General features: G+C 41.3%; 1 protein-coding gene across 2 annotated transcripts in view; it reads right to left on the reverse strand.

The window, feature by feature from the left end:
- The window catches only part of LAMA4 (laminin subunit alpha 4), a 143664-nt gene that overhangs the window by 55373 nt on the left and 70570 nt on the right, over positions 1–17721 (reverse strand). For both annotated transcript variants that reach the window (XM_049652930.1, XM_049652929.1), the window contains exons 9-12: positions 13244–13355; positions 9997–10164; positions 7631–7824; positions 3334–3450 (exon numbers count right to left, since the gene is read on the reverse strand). In XM_049652930.1, coding sequence (XP_049508887.1) covers positions 3334–3450; positions 7631–7824; positions 9997–10164; positions 13244–13355 — 591 coding nt within the window. The remainder of the gene's footprint in view (positions 1–3333; positions 3451–7630; positions 7825–9996; positions 10165–13243; positions 13356–17721) is intronic.

Consider the following 17721-nt stretch of genomic DNA (forward strand, 5'->3'; position numbering starts at 1 on the left):
GCTATCCTTAATTTCTCCAGGATGAGTTCAGTGTTGTTATATATTTCTACTGTTCATGTATCACACTACTATAATAATTTTGCATGATTATTCCACCCACCAGACTACATAATTGTGGAAGGCAAGATTTGTGTCTAATTTATTTTTGTATTCTCAGAATGTAGCATAGTTCTTAGCACAAAGGGTTTATTTCTGTGGAGACAGTATTAAGTCTCTAGCTATTTGGTAGATCATCTGGGGAACAACTTTGAAGAAAATTATATTTAGTTGTATAAGCAGGAAGAATACCATGGACATTCCACCTTTACTTATTAATTAATTAAATAAATATTCAGCATATGCCCACTGTGTGCCAGGCACTCTTTTAGGAGATAGAATGCATAACTATGAATATAGTCTCTGCTTTCAGGGAATTTACAACCTAGTGGGAATATATAGATTATAGATAAATGGTCGAATAATTGAACAAGTTAATTTCAGAGAGTAAAAAAGTATTTTGAATAAAATAGTATGAGTGGGATGGGTTGGAGAGTGATTGAAGGTAAAAACACCATTTGCATTGAATGTCACAAGGACGCTAGCCATTTGAAGATCTGGAGACAGCAGGTGCAAAGGTCCTGAGGTGAGGAAAAGTGTGGTGTGTTTGAAAAATAGAGCAGAGTTGGAGGGTGACAGTGAGGAGTGGACTGGAAGGTAGTGAGTGGGGAAGAGATACGTGGATTGAAGTAGAGTGATGGGTCAGAGTCAGGTCACTTAGGAACCATGGTAAAATGACCTTGTTTCTTACTCTAAGTTTCACTGGAGGTTTTTGTGTGGGAGAAATAATATTTTTAAGGGATTGTTCTGCTACTGAATGGAGACTGAGTCTTGAGGGGCAAGAGTGGAGGTAAATGAATGGGTAGGAGGCTCCTTTGGCAGTTCATGCTGGAGAAGAGGTAGCCTGGACCGCAGAGTAGAAGCAGCGAAAGGAGTGGTCAGAAACCAGGACACCTTTTGGAGATAGGGTCAATGGGTCTTATCGAAACGGGAAGGAGGAGAGAGGAGAAATCAACAATGACTCTGGAGTTTTGATTTGAGCAAATGGGGTTGTGCCGGTTACTGAGGTGGGGAAGAAGCAGGTTTTATTCAGAATGTGTTAAGTTTCATATGACTATTACACATCTAAGTGGTAGATAAAATCTCTGAGTTCCTACTGGAAAACTTTAAGTAAGCATTTGGATATGAGTCTGGAACTCAGTGGAAGTATGAAAGCTGGAGGTATAAATTGTGGGGTCATGCATATAATTGTTCTTTAAAGCCATGGGATTCAATGCAATCAGCTAGGGAGAAAGGGTAAGTACCAAAGAGGGCCCAGGACTGAGAATGGAGCCATTCATTATCAAGAGCAGGGATGGACCAACAGCTCAGGGCCACGTACAGCTTGAGGCCTGTTTCTACACAGCTCCTAGCTAAGGACATTATCTAAATTTTTGAAGAGTTGTAAAAAATAAAAACAAAGAATTTAAAAAAACGCACACAGAATAAAAGGGAGTGTGGTTATATGTGGCCTGCAGAGCCTAAAATATGTACTACACAGAGGATGTGCAGAGGTGAATCTAGCAGAGGAGGCTGGAAAAAACTCTCCAGTGAGGTGGGAGGAGGACCAGGTGAGGGGGGAGGGTACTGGAGGAGCCAGGATGAAAACTCTGAGTGTTTAAATAAGGAGAAAAGGTTAGTCAGCAAGGAGGCTAAGAATGCTGAGGAGGGAGAAGTAACCGTGGTTTTGGTTATGTTGAGTTCACTGATGACGTGGACAAGAACAGTCTCGGCGGAGGGGCGTGAAATCCCATTTGGAGCGGGTTGTGTACGGAAGGCAGCAGATGGCTGGAAGTTGGATATGTCAGCTATAAATGACTCTCGAGGTGTTTTGCTGTGAAGTTGAGCAGAGTAGAGTAATGAATGGGACAGAGATTAGAGGCATGCAGGCAAGGGCTTTCTTCTTTTAAAGGATAGGAGATACTTACACATGTTTCCATGTTGGCAGCAATGGTTCAGTAGAGAGTAAGAATGGGACCAAAGAGAAGAGAGAGGGCATACTTGCAGGGGGAAACCTGCGGCCCCGTTCTTGAGGTGGGGAAGGATGGGATTCAGAGCACAGGTGAGGAGATGAGACTTCAACAGGAGAAGGGATACTTCACTAATTATAGTAAGAAGGAAGGTAGATGTGTGCATAGAAATGCAGGTGGGCTGGTAGAACTGGGGAGAAAGATGAGGGAAATTCTCTTCTCTTTGTTCCTGTTTTTCAGTGAAGCATGAAGCAAATTCACCATCCAGACTGATAGAAGGGAAGGTGAATTTTTCACTATGTTGGCTTCTCTGGTATGGCCATGATGCTGGGGATACTTGGGTTTACTATGAGGATAGAATTCTCATGTGCGTACAGTAAGGGAAGAGGTGGATAAAGAAGTTAAGGCTGTTTGCAAATAATGATTATACAGTAGTCCCCCCTTCTCTACAGAGAATATATTCCAAGATCCTCAGTGGGTACCTAAATCTGTGAATGGTACCAAACCCTGTATATACTATGTTTTTCCTATGTGTATAAGCCTATGATAAAGTTTAGTTTATCAGTTAGGCTCAGTAAGAGTGTAATAATAATGAGTAATAATAAAATAGGACAATTATCACAATATACTCTAATAAAAATTGTGAGAATGTGGTCTCTCTCTAAAAATGTCTTATTGTACTGTACTCACCCTTCTTGTGATGATGTGAGATGATAAAACGTCTATGTGATGAGATGAATTGAGGTGAATGAGGTAGGTATTGTGATGTAGCATTAGGCTATAGGAGGGATAAGCAGGGTGGGCTGGAGGAAAAGCTTGTTGGGCAGGAGAAGTTATGGGGGCCGGAGGTCTGAGAGCTGGTGGGCTCATCCATCTCGAATTTGGTGTCACCAAGGATAGTGATGGGAGTAGGGATGGAGAGGAAGACAGGGAGCTTGGCGCTGAAACAGTCGAAGAAGAATGAGATGGTGATCAGATGACTTTAAAATGATCTCCTTTCAGTAGCTAGGAGCCACGCGGGGCACTATTGAGCACTTGAAATAGGGCTAATTCAACGGAGGAATTCCATTCTAATTTCTTTCATTTTTAGTCGTTTAAATTTAAACAGTCATATGTGGGTAGTGCCGCCATGCAATGAGGGAAACTGAAAACTTCAGTCTCCTGATCCTACTTCTGTAACTCCAGTTAACTTGACAGATTTGAATTGGATTCCACTGTTGTTCTGTGACAATGAGCCGCTGTTCCGATCTGTTATAAATCCAAACCTACAGGCCACATGCATCCCTACCTTTATTATATCATCAAGTTCTGAAAGGGTCAGACGGGGTGTTGTCAGAGAATCCAAAGACGTCTTCAGAGAAGCATTCACCCCTTCCATCTGTTCCCTCACTCTCTCGTGTTGTTTCTGTGGGAAGGAAGCGTAAGATACAGCAGAAGAGAAGGTCACTGTAGAGAAAGCATCAGGCAGAATGGTCAATGTCACCTCCTGTCTTTGTGCTCAGACAAATCTAGGTTCCTCTCATGGCCCCAAGACTTAATTGCTGTGTAACTTTGGGGAATTCTACCCATGTCATGCTCCGTTTTTTCATTTATAATATGGAGGTAACAAATGTAAGCACTTTGGGAGCTTTGAAGCACTTAGGTATGATTATTGCTCAAAACACCATCATCTCAAGGGGAGTGACCACTTCAGAGAGAGCCTTTGACTTTTTCTCCATAAATGTAAAAAGCGGGACACTGGATGCGGGAGTGCACAGAAGCTCTATATTCGCACTAAGTGGAAAAATGAATTAATTCAGAAAGGCATTTCATGTGTTGACTTTGGGCCAGGCACGGATAGCTCATTTGGATAGTAATAAAGCATATACAAAACAATCTTAAAGTCCTTAAAGAGATTTTTTTAAATGGCCCTACTATGAAAGCATGAAATTGTGATCTAGCTTCCTGGCACTCTGAGCTCGTAATGTTAGATGCTCAGACTTTTTGAGGAGGGAAAATGGCCCAAGTGTTAATCTATTTTTTGATGAATGTTTTCATTTCTACCTTCGCTGTTGGATTCTAGAAACAGGCATATTGTGATTTTGAAGAAATATTAGATAGCCTCAAATGAGTTTGGAGTTTGAAAGCAACACAGAATGATACTTTAAGAGGGAAAAGTAAAAGACTCATTTTACAATCTGAGTAAAAAATGAGTCAAAGTTACTTTAGAAGTGGTAATTTGAATGGAGGTTGAAATATATGACTTATGGTATGATCTAAGATATCATGGGAATAATTACAGAAGCCCAGATATAGAAGGACACACTTCCTAAATTCATCTCAGTGTCTTTCGTGTTCCCTGCAGTCTTTTCTAATTTAGGGAAGGAAGATGGAAGCATCTTCTCCAAACACGTTGCAACAGGGGAAGATATAGGTCCAAGGACAGAAAAGAACCCCATTTGAACATCTTAATGCAAGAACCTTCCAAAATCAATTTCCCCTCGAAATCCACCAAGCTTAATACAGTGTGACTATCTGGGGCTAATTATTCTTGTCTCCACAAGCAGCGGGAGTCACACAGCTCTATACAAAAGCAGTATCTTAACATAAGAGTATTATCTACTTGGCAATGAAATCGTGCCATTTGCAGCAACGTGGATGGAACTGGAAATGAAATATGCTGAGTGAAATAAGTCAGTCAGAGAAGGACAGATAACATATGTTTTCACTCATATGTGGATCTTGAGAGACTTAACAGAAGACCATGGGGGAAGGGAGGGGGAAAATACAAACAGAGAGGGAGGGAGGCAAGCCACAAGAGACTTTTAAACACAGAGAACAAACTGAAGGTGGATGGGGAGGGGCTTGGGGGGGAGAGGGGAAATGTGTGATGGGCATTGAGGAGGGCACTTGTTGGGATGAGCACTGGGTGTTGTATGGAAGCCAATTTGATAATTAAATTAAAAAAATTAATGCAAAAAAAAAAAGGAAAAAGAAAAAATAAAATAAGGGTATTAAGGTAGGTAAGGAAAGGAGGTGGAAAAGGTTGGTATTATTTAGCTCGTTCAGAGAGGTTTTCCTTCTGAGACATGACCCCTGTCGGAAGATCTTGTATCTGGTCCCCTTAAGGGAGCGCAGGTAATATCCCGAAGTCAGAGCCAAACTTTAAAGCCTTGTGGTAACAGCACTGAGTGACAGGTTCATTTGCAGTAGTTGGAAAATGATGTTTCAAGTTAAGGGGTTTATCACTTATCATATACTGTACTCATCATATACAGCCTTAGACAGAAATGAATAAACTTAGCTTTGAAACAAAGATGCTCCCACAGAAAGAAGGTCAATTTGAACAAAAGAGAGTTTTGAAAACTAATAATTATGAAAATGATACACAATTAGCACTATTAGGCATGTTCAGTATCCATTTCACATATGCAAAGAATAAAAAAAAAAATCCTGATTCTTAAAAAATGATAGAAAGAGTTGTGGGGGGGTGCAGAGCTTTGGTTAAGTTAATTGTGCTTTTTAAAATATAGAATCTTACATTCATCTGATGAAGATTTTTATTATTCCTAGTTGTGCGGCTACTGTTTGTACATATCAAAACAATTAAACGTTGTGGTTATTTTTGGCTTTGTAAAAACATCAGAAATTTGGTGTGATTCTTTTCTAAGATGTGCTGTAGGTCTGACAGTGAAATGTGAATACTTTTGTATTGCAATACTTAAGTTTAGTAGGGAAGACAGATCCGTTAATGGTTGATCACAGTACAGAAACGGGAATGTCACAAGGTTTGTTATGGGATTGCTGAAGAAAGCACCTGTTAACTTGGGGATAGGGAGTAGGCCTCCTGGAGGAGGTGCCTGGGGCTATCCAGGCAAAAGAGAAAGGAAAAAGAAATCCATTCCAGGCAGATGGGATTACTGGGAGTGTGATATTGCCTGCACTGAACACGTCAGGCAGGGACACAACAAAAGGCAAGGCCAAGGAGGCTGGCAAGAGTCGATCAGAGATGGTTCCTCATGGCATGTGAAGGACCATAGACTGTCCTATAGGACAGTGTCTCAAATGTTCTTAACCATAACCCACAGTAAAAAATGAATTTTTTGTTGCAACACTAAAGCAGAAATGTGATGAAACCAGACTTTCCTATATATGAGGTGCTTTGATATTTTCTATTCTGTTCTTTCCATTCCATTCCATTCCATCCATTCTCCTTTTTTTTTTTTTTGTCTTTTTTAAAAATGCTTGTTGTTATTTGTTATTTGTTATAGTTGTTATTCAACTATACTTCAACTTTTAAAAAAGAGCTGGTTACAACCCTCCAAACTCATTTTATGATCACTCAGTGGTTTACAAGCTGAAGAATCAAAGGCACTGCTATGGGTCAGGAGGAGAAAATGAAGGGTTTTAACAAGAGCAAGTGGTGATCCCCAGAACTGTAATGGAGGTGGCTGATCAGTATGGGTGGGGAGGGTGGGTGGGAAGGGAGAAAGAATGGAAGGGAGAAAGGGAGAGGCTATTTTGGTTGCTATCTTGACCATTATTGTTCTAAAAGATATTGACTCAGGGATTTCTCCTGTTAGAAAATGGTGGTGACAAGTGTAATTAACTTGTTTTTTTCAGTTTTTATTTATTAAGTAATCTCTACACCCAATGTGGGGCTCGAACTCATGACCCCAAGATCAAGAGTCACATGCTCTTCTGACTGAGCCAGCCAGAGATGCCCCAAGGGAAATTCACTTTTATTTAGGAAAATGTTCAGTGACTTACTGAGAGATGGTGATGACTGAAAATCAGGGCGGAGAGCCTCAGTTAAGTTGGTTTCGAAGACAATAAAAATAAACACAACTGAATTAATGAATTTGCTCACAGTTGCTTCCTATTTTTTGACATTGTTATTTTACTCTCATCTGTATAAGTATGTCCAAAGATACACACATCTCCCTATCAGAGGATGGCCCCTCTCGATCGTGGTGGCTGTGAGTGCCTGCATTGCTTGCAACAGCCGTGACCACCACCAGATCTAAGCCCCCTAAGGTGGGCATGCACAAATCCTGCCCCCCATAGGGATCCTGGCCTTTGCAAGCTGTGGCTACGTCTGGGAATTTCTCTCACCTCTTTGTATCTGCATGACCTTTGGCTTGAATTAGATTCTGTATCTGTGTGCATACCGACCAGCCAGGCTGTGCAATTTGCTTATCTCGCCTTTCCAGAAATTATACATACTCTCCTAGGCACATGTTTCTGAGTTGCTTTGATGTTCTAGTGCTCTCAGTTTAAAAAAGGAAAAACAGGCAAGCATAGGACTAGCACATTGGTTACTCACTTGCAAGAACAACGTAGCCATACACATTGACACAGGCACCAAGAACAACTGCATTCTTACTGGTGCGAAAGCGAAACAATTAGAATGATTTCAACTTGATTTTAGGTGCACACGCTTACATTAGCAAGTTAAAGCGGCAAAACATGGACAAATCTTTTAAAACTATGAATATCTGAATGTACCAAAATTTTACAAAAATCGCGAGCCAACCGTCCCTCCTTGTTGTAACTTTGTGTCATATGTGTCTGAAATGCATTTACGGGTGGAACGTCCACCGTACCTCGAGGTCCCGCTGCCTGGCTGCTGTGGCTCTGTTCATGTCTTCGGCGTCCCTGACGCGGTCAAGAGCCTGGTCAAGTGATTCCTGGAGGTCTGACAACTTAGCACTGTGGTCATCCAGCTGCTCCAGCACGACAGGAAACAGGGAGCGAGTATCATTGTACAGCCGCTGCCAGTTCTCAGCTTGGTTCAGCACTGGCAAGACATGGACACAGAAACTCAGTCTGGGCTTCTCCTGTCTCCTCTCATTCCATCCAGCATTCAGCAAAGACGCAAACTTGTCAGGCCATGCCTTCCTTAGCAATAGAGACTGAAGCTCTTGTTTGCAAAACTAGCCCCATGTCCTATACTGGAAGAAAGAAATCCTATTTTGTAGGATTGAGAGCCCCTGGATGGCAGTCAGCCAAAAAAAAAAAAAAAAAAAGAGTTTGGTTCGTTTTCCCATCGAGATGATGATTTATGTGGAAACTGTGTTGTTATTATACTGTGTTTATTATTACCCAGGTTATTAGTAATTTTACCATATAAAAGGGTTTGAATGTACTATAGTTTTACTATTAAAAATAACCCAAATTATCTTGTCTGTTACCGACAAGTGATGTTCACAGCCGCTCATTTTCTGTATTCTCTCCAGGCAAGTGCTTTTAGTTAGCTTCTTTAGGTCAAACCTAAACCATTACTTTGGTAACGAAGAGTTACCGTTGACTTTGTGGTATGAAGGCTGAATGACAAGGATATAGTCTTAAATTCTGTATATGTCTTAATTCTCTGATCAAGGTAGCATGCATTGACTATGTGCCTTAATGCTATTTTCCCTCCAGGGAGTATCAGTCTGTCTCTTGGAGGTCTTGTATTTTCTTTCATCTGTGTGAGCACAAGATGCAAGTTCATAGCTGAGTAAAGAGAGTGGTTAAAAACGCATCCACGAGGTTGGAAGGTGGCTAAGTGGGAGATGTGGTTGGTTTCATTTCCCCAGGGCAGACTCGTTAAAATTCCCAAACAGGCAAGAAATGTGGAAGCATCCGTCTATGACATTAGATCTCCAGCCTTCCTGAGTGCTGCCTTCATCCTGACTCAGAAATGGGGCTCGAGGTTCGTCTTGAGTTCTTACTGTTTAAGACTTAATACATTTGCTATGGTAATATGCCTTTACGTGAAGAATGTTCCTCTTCTCAAATATTCGTAATAATTTGCAGCAGAAGTTGCTAGTATTGATCATAGGAAAATAACCCAGTGCAGGTGTTCTTAACCCTTTTTTTGTGCCATGGGACTCTTTGCAATCTAGTGAAAGCTTCAGACCCCCTCTTATAACGTATTTAAAAATGAATAAAGTAAAATACATAGACTTAAAAAGAAGACCAATATATTAAAAAACAAATTGGTACTATAAGAACACATATGCCTCTTCTATTTTGAATTACTGCTAAACTTAATGTTGTGAGATAAGAACAACAGCTAGTATCTGATACCCAAATCCACGGCTTCTCTTGTTGATTGTGTAGATTAAAATGGACACAAATTCTTTGCAACTCTTCCCATCGAGAGTGGAGTCTATTTCCTCACACCCTTAGTCTGGGCTGGTCTGGCCCAGTAGGATAGATATGACATCTTTGAGTTCCACTCTTGCCTTCCTGGAAGGCTCCTGCTAAATGAGTGAGGCTGGGCTGGTCTCCTTGAGGGTAAGACACTATAAGGAGGGGAGGCCCAGCCATCCGCCCCTAAGGGCCAGGACATATGAGTGAGCCCAGCTCATGCTACATGGAGCAGAGATGAGCTGTCCAGGTTGAATTAAGCTCATACTGGAAGCCTATGAAGTCATGAACAAATAAATGGTTATTGTTTTAAAAGAATATGTTTGGGATGAGTTGTTAGTCATTGATAACTGATAGAGTAACCAAGTCATAGGTTCGCTAATACTACTGTTGTAAGTTGCCTACATTCATCATTAAAGGAAATGTGAAAACTCGGAGGCTGAAAGCCTAAAAGTCATTCACCAGACTTCAGAATGTGAGTGTTGCTGGGCTTGTAGCTTTACTGCCTTCTCAATAAGATTCCTTTTATTGTTGTTCTGAAAACGGGTTCCCCTTAGCTTTTCTTCCCCTGTTTTATGTGTTTCCACCAACTGTTAAGTCCCTATTTCTTCTTCTCAGGAGTTAAAGGTCTATATTCTGTGTGAGATCTCAACTGTTTTTCAAAACCTCGAGGTTGGGCTTCAGTCTAAAACTCTTGGTCATTTAGTTAAGTTGTCCTAAATGATTCCCTGAGGCCATGTACAAGTTCTAAATGTTCCCTTGCGGCTCAATGTCCTCTCTTGGACCCACAAAGGAAGCAAACATGTGCTGTGTGCCAGGAGTTGAATACACCTACGTTCCTGGGCTTCATCTGCCTCCTCGTCCACTAGCTCCCGCTGCATGAGGAATGGTTGACGGCGTCTGATCTCCTCAAGCATCTTCTGGGCCAACACCATCTTCTCAGAGATTTCCTCAGAGCTAAGTTCCTGTTCCTCCCCATAATAGAGCATCTTGTTGTTGATCTCTGAAAGGAAGGACACAGTGAGAAAAGAAAACAGGGTGGGGTGTCTGGGCATTTTACAGTGATGACACTGAAAACATGGAGGGAGGGCAAAGGGCAGGGCTGATCCCGAAATGGAAAGAGGGTATCATTCAAAGACTGTTCTGATGTTCATGCTGCAAACACTGGTGGCAGCATTGGAATTCGCTATATATTCCAAGGAGAAGTAAAACTTGAGGAAACGATTCTGCCTCCCCCCATTTGGTGTCTTCAGAATGGGAATGGGATTAATACAAAGCCTTTCCTGACTGCAGCTGTGTCTGGTTTCCATGGTAATTCCTGAACGTTACTATGTAAGGCACACAAACCTGGGGTCTTTGATCAACCTTTTGAATAAAATATATAACTTGGAGAAAATTATCTGAGGTATCTCCTGTCATATGTAGGATGTGTTAGAGGTATTAATTATATTTCAGCCAAAGATCTGACCAAAGCTCTAAATCAAAATAAAAGCATATTGATAGTTGTTCAAATGGGTCTTTCAGATTATTCTACAGACCAGATATAAAGTAGAGGTTTGTTTTAGTGTGATGTGAGTTTTTGTTTATTAATATATATTAATAATTAATATATCTATCTATCTATCTATCTATTTTTGCAATAGCTATTTGCCTTCTGTAGTATGACTGTTTTTCGAGATTGGGCCATTTTGATTCCGTGTCATTTTCACTCCACTTCCATACATAAGTAAGATGTCGGATGGAGAATTTTAGAACCGAAGAGACTGCTGACGCTCAGAGAGATTAGATAAGTTGTCTAAATCCCAGCAGTGCTGAGTTGTTCTCTGATTTTCTCTTCCTACTACATATGATCAGATGAAAGTTATGTAATTGCCACCTTGTCCGCATGACAGGTCTGGGAGGAAGCATTTTATCTTCCTGGCATAAGTGAAATTGTGTGTCTGTGGTTTACTGTGATGTATGCGGCTGGCCAGACAAGACGCGTAAACAAACACTGGTGTCACATAAATCATACCAGATAGGGGCTTCTATTTTCTATGGATAATAGCCTGAAGGTCACCAGTAATGTTTTTACAGACGGTTGGGAATAAGGAATGACACGCTATTGATACTGTGTCGCATTCCTGAATTCCAAAGGAAAGGAGATAAATGGGGTAAGGGGTTTTTTAACATTATAAATATTACTGAGAAAGTTACAGGGAAAACCAAGATATGCTAGAAACGAAACTTATGAAGGGATTAAACATTTACTTTTCAAGTGAAATCTATAATATTAACTCTGGAAATAAACTAAACATAGATTTTTTTTTCCCCTCCCTCAGATCTAACACTTCCAGTGCTGACTCGTTTGGCATTTTGATCCAAATATTACATTTACAATTCTGGCCTGTTTTATTTTAGCCACGTCTGGAATAGATTAGAAAAAGGAAATGCGGACAATGACATTTTTTGCCTTGGTCTTTGGAGACTATTCATACATTATTTAAAAAAATTTTTAATGTTTATTTATTTTTGAGAGAGAGAGAGAGAGAGCATGAACAGGGAAGGGCAGAGAGAGAGGGAGACACAGAATCTGAAGCAGGCTCCAGGCTCTGAGCTGTCAGCACAGAGCCCCATGCGGGGCTCGAACTCACAGACCGCGAGATCATGACCTGAGCCAAAGCTGGACGCTCAACCGACTGAGCCACCAAGGTGCCCCTTCATACATTATTTTTAAAAGGTAAACTGATGGCAGTTATTGTTTCCCATTTACACTTTTGTATTTTTTTCATCTTTTCTTATGCTCACAGGGTCAAATAGAGGGCTTAGATTCCTTCCAAATGAAACACGTTAGAATAAAAATTTTATAACAGCAAATGTGAATTATTTTCTCTGAATGGCTTACTAGAATGCTGGCTTTACTTGCTGCCTAGAGGGGCATTTATTTCTTAATTAGATGAGGTCAGCTAATCCAGGCTCAATCCGACTTTTTGAAAAAAATCAATAGTAGCTCTAAAATGTTATAGCAAAAAAATATTTTATTGGTAGGTGCAAAAGCATGAGTCAGTGAGGATGGGAGTGAGGGCTGTTTGAAATGCATGCCATTCATTTTTATTATGTATTGTAGGAAATACAGCAAATGTCTAATCTTGGCTCCATTCATCCCTTTGCCTGGAGTATGTTCCCTATACCTCAGGGTAAAGATATGACCCTCTCACTGTGGGTTCCTTTTCTGCCACTGCGCTTGGTGTTGTCATCTAGCTCTTAATACATAGGATAAAAGATATGGAGGCACGGAAATACTGTATCTTAGCAGACTGTAACCCAAGGAAAGTCTCTTTATTTTAGAACAAGTGAGAGCGCCTGTTTTCTGTTGATAAATTGAAGGCTGGCTTTCAATGGGCTATTAAGATGGTTTTCAAAATACTGCCTTCACTTATCAGAAGTTAGCACAAATAAGTAATCCTCTAAGAGGGAAGGTAAAATCTGCCACTGCGTTTTAGGCCGAAGAAATGTCACACGTCCCCTCCAGACTTCTCTTCTGGGGATCAGAGCATGTTGCCTCCCTGGTCCTTGGGAAATGGGATCATCGAGACAGTTTAGGACAGTTTGGATGAGTGCAATTTCCTGCCACTGTAAAGGTGATGTTTTTTGCTGCAGATAGTTGAGAAAAACATGACTCCTACTCAAGACTCCATAGCATTCCGTTTCTTGTGGTGGAAAGGTATTCTGGCATTCCACTTTGGTGAAATGCCTGGAAAGGGAATGATTCTATACATTTATTCTTGACAGCTAACAGATAGTAAGTAGGGATAGTACTCAGAAATCCTAGCGAACAAACTGGATGACTATATATGTGTGTGTGTGTGTGTATATATATATATATATATACACACACACACACACACACTATAAATATACTATATACTATAGTATGAATACCATATGCATACACTATAAATCCATACATATTTCCTTATATAGAGCTCTCTAACAAGTTACTGGCACATAGTAAGCACTATCAGTAGCCATTGTTTTTGTTGTAGTTTAACAACACGAATGATTCCTCGACATTAAGCTGCACCAGAAGAGAATATATTTACCTTTAATTTTATCCCTCATATCATGAGCTTGCTCCACAAGCTGCGTGGCGTGGTTGATGGTATCCATGCTTTCCTTCTGAGCCAGTTCGCCCCTTCTTGAGGCTTGACTTTCCTACAAATAATCCACATAAACACCAGCTTAAATTTATGAGAAGGGAATGTTGTGTATGTGCACATAGCAGGGTGGGCATAATGCATTCCATAAACATAAATTTCCTTGGCATGTGGAGCTTCTATAACATATAAAATGGTCCCAGAAATCATGCATGAATGTGATGTGATGACCAGCTTTAGAACTGCAGAATGCTATAAAATCAGCCGTATTCCTACGCCATCAGTCACAGTTGGGTCCAAACCAATCACCTTTCATATGTAATTTACTCTTTGAATTTTTACTGTATCTCAGGATTCCAGACTAGGAAATTACCCGTGTCTGCTGATCAATTTGACATTGTGCTGATAGAAGAGCTTAAAGTTTCAAAGGGGAAATCGTTGAGAAAGTAGGCAGACCTTGAAATGCTTCGTGCGTCTAGGGGCTCCTGGGTGGTCCCACCAGAGCTGACACTGATTTACCACAGAGATTTAAAGGATTATGCTGACTGGGCTCAATGCTGTTTTCGGTGCTGCATTCCAAATTCCCATCAACACTGATGCCACTTGGGTACAAATAACCACTCAGGCAGATCTGGCTCAGACTGAATTAGACTCTTCCCTGAGAAGCAGACTCCATTCTCTCCACCAGGGAGCTTCTGTTTCAGAGCTCCCATGTAGTAGTTGTCCAAATGAAATTCGAACTCAAATGTGGCTTCTGAAAGCGCATGTGGGTGTGTAAGTGTATGTGCATGTTTCTGTGTGTGTCAGGACAGAAGCTGATCTAAGAAATGGTTTAAGGGCAGGACACTGGCCTGTATGCACAGCATTGGGGATGTGTACTGTGTATATCCCTTTGGCATTAGGAAGACTGACTCACGGGTTATATTTAAGGGGGGAAGGAGTTCTCTGATCTGACACTTGGCAGATGCCTATTGGCCTCATCTGGTGCTCTTTCGGCCCAGTTCTATTACAAAGTGCCATCGTGTCTGAGTGGACTGCGTGGTCTGTCCCACTGCACAGGTTCCCCGGGACAGGGAAGGGCCCGTTTCAAACTTTTTTCCTCTCACCCAGTGTTCTAGCCAGAGGGTTGTGCCATGATTTGACCTGAAATGCTTTGGCTTTCTAGGCATAACCAACCCACATAAGTGGCCCTTAGTCAAGGAAGAGAAATGCAGAAGTGGTGTCATAGCAAACGTGTGCCCTGGAGGTTTCTTTTCAAGCAAGTCCGGAATCCCTTCCACGTAAAGCCCCCTATAGAGCAGTAGTGCAACCATCAGACCCTTCCCAAAACAGTGGGCTTTCTGAATGGACACTGCATTCTGAGTCATTGCATTCCTTCCTCCAATGCCTGTCTTCTTCTTGCCTCATTCTAATGCTTTCCAGAAACACAACATCTGTGGTCATTTAAAAATCATATGATGCAGGGACGCCCGGGGGGCTTAGCTGGTTGAGCGCCTGACTTCAGCTCAGGCCATGATCTCACAGATCATGGGTTCAAGCCCTGCTTGGGGCCCTGTGCTAACAGTTCAGAGCATGGAGCCTGTTTCGGATTCTGTGTCTCCCTCTCTCTCTGCCCTCCCCCACTCTCACTCTGTCTCTCTGTCTCTCTCAAACATAAATAAACATTAAAAAATTATGATGCAGAAAATAAAATCAATCTTATTCTTGATGTCACGCTTCCTGCTTTTAAAAAGTATGGACACAAACCTTGAAAACATCTAGAAATTTTAAAAAAATCTAGTTGATTTTTGATCCAGTTCAAATTATATTTGCAAAACACAACACTTATATCTTTTACTTTGGTTTCATCCTTCAAAGAAAAAGGCCTATTGTAATTACTGTGTTCATTTAACTTATTTCTTGATATGGAAACTTTGAAGTGAAACAATGAAAGGCAGCTGGGGGGGGGGGAGGAAGGTGTGAATACTGCTAAGAAAATTTCTTTCTGACAAACACTAGAGGGCGCTTAGTAACACTATATAAGAAAATAAGTGGTTAAGCAATGTCTGTGACTTTACACAGCAAACTTCCTGGCTATAATAGAAGTCATGCCTTATTGGAAAGATCTATGTTTTTCTGTAACTTTGCTTACGGATGAAAAATAAAAATAACGGTATGGGCACATGGTAAAACCAGCGTACCTTGCTTTAAGAAAAGCCAAAATTAAAAAATTAACTCACAACTATAAACTAGTTGATGGTCTACATTACAAATAGATTAATCATTTACTTACCCCAACAGCAAATTCTCCCTGTACATATTTGGTATAAAAAGTGGCAAAGGGGCACCTGGATGGCTCAGTTGGTGAAGCGTCTGACTTTGGCTCAGGTCATCATCTCACAGTTCATGAGTTCAAACCCTGCCTTGGGCTGTGTGCCATCAGCACAGAGCCCGCTTCAGATCCTCTGTCTCCCTCTCTTTACCCCTCCCCTGCTTGGGCTCTCTCTCTCCCAAAAATAAATAAACATTAAAAAAATTTTTTTAAGTGACAGGATCTTTTTGATAATACGGTGCATATGAAGGGTAGTGTACCTAGATGACTGATATTTTAAAAATCAACCAGACTAAGTGAAGATGATAATATCTAGGGTGAGAATAGACTTCATTGTTTAAACTGTGACACTTTTGAAAGTGAAAGCGGAACTTCCAGGAATCACTCTGGGAGACAAGCATAAATAAGGACAGTGCTGGACAAAACAGTAGTGGGAATAAAATGGTTCTGAAACGATGCTCCATTTCAGAACCTGTACAGTGATATCTACTTCTGTGGGTTTCCCTACCTCCTGAACATTAACGGCTTCTAAAAACCTTTCCAGACTTGAGTTCCTCTGAGCTACAAACTCAAATCTTTCTCTAACTGCCCTCTGGGCATCCACAGAGAAATGTCCTTAGTAATCTATTCTGTAATTTAATTTTTTGATTGATTGATTGATTGATTTTTACATAAAGATCTCTACATATTTTTATGTAATCTTGGGGGTAGAGATCAAGAGTTGCATGCATGCTTTACATACTAAGTCAGCCAGGTGCCCCCCTTCTGTAATTTTAGAATAGTCATTTCTCCAAGCCAGAACTTCCCTCATGTCCAATTGGTCACCAAATCATTCTTATTCCGCTTGCCATTCTGGCCTCTCCTCCTGTTCCATACTACCACAGTCTCGGTTGATACCTGTCCACTGCAAATTCTGTTCAAATAAAGGCAAGGTAGCAATCAACCACTCTTTTTTTGAGAGACAAAGAAAGAGAAAGAGGGGTGGGGGTGGAAAGACAGAGGAAGGGGGAGAGAGAGAGAATTTTAAGCAGGCTTCATGCCCAGTCCAGTGCAGAGCCTGACGTGGGGCTTGATCTCATGACTATGAGATCATGACCTGAGCTGAAATCAAGAGTCCGACGCTTAACCGACTGAGCCACTCAGGTGCCTCGCCAACCACTCTAGTCTAGACCTCTGTGGCAATTTTCTAGATTACTGGTGCCCATATCTTCAGCGTCTTCACTCGCCAATCCATCATCCCTACTGCAGAAGAATGTTTCTGAAATTTCAAATCTGATCAGTTCATTGTCCTATGTAAATACTTCAATGTTCTCCAAAGCCCACAGGATGAAGCCTACATGTTCTTGAGCATGGTGGGCAAGGTTCCTCATGACCTGGCCTCTGAGAACTTCATCAGCAGTGTCTCCTATGCCTTGCCTTACAGCTGGCCTTTCAGTAGGCCAAGGCCAAAGTTTTTCTAGTTGTAGAACACACTATCTTGTTTCACAGCTCCCTGCTTTCCTGGTACTTTTCTCCTGCTTAGGAAGTACTTGATAAACTCCCAGTACTTTTTAAACACATAGGTCAATGCTCATCTTCTCTAAGAAGTGTTCCCTAGCGTATGCCCAGTGAACAAGTTAATTATTTCTTCCTTAGAGTTATCTCTTTAGCCTGTACCATGCCTCTCTTATTGAACGCTATGTTATGATTACTTTGTTTTACAGACCTGTTTTCCCTGCTGGCTGTGAGCTCCTGGAGAGCAGGGTTTATGTTATATTATCATGTTCATTTCAGTATCCATAGCACTAGCACAATAGCTTATACACCAGGTGTTAAGTAATGCTTTTGGAATTGAAACATATTCTTATTTTTTGCCCTACCGTTTTGTCAGGATCAGAGACGAGCCCAGGTGCTTTTGATGTATAGAGGTGGCCTACTTTCCTTCCAGCCCTAAAGATCTCTTCGATGACTTGATAAGCGAGGGAGCTTTTCTTGTGGCCAAAGGAGTAGGGAGGATATGGAGGAGATGGGGAAGTAGAGGGGTGGTGCAGCGCCTTCCTGAGCCAGCCCTTGGAGACTGGGCTCTGCGACTTGGGGCTCTGCATTGCAACTTCAAGGTCCCGTTGTCAGGGGG

Source organism: Panthera uncia, assembly GCF_023721935.1.
Source record: "Panthera uncia isolate 11264 chromosome B2 unlocalized genomic scaffold, Puncia_PCG_1.0 HiC_scaffold_24, whole genome shotgun sequence".
NCBI classification, from domain to species: domain Eukaryota; kingdom Metazoa; phylum Chordata; class Mammalia; order Carnivora; family Felidae; genus Panthera; species Panthera uncia.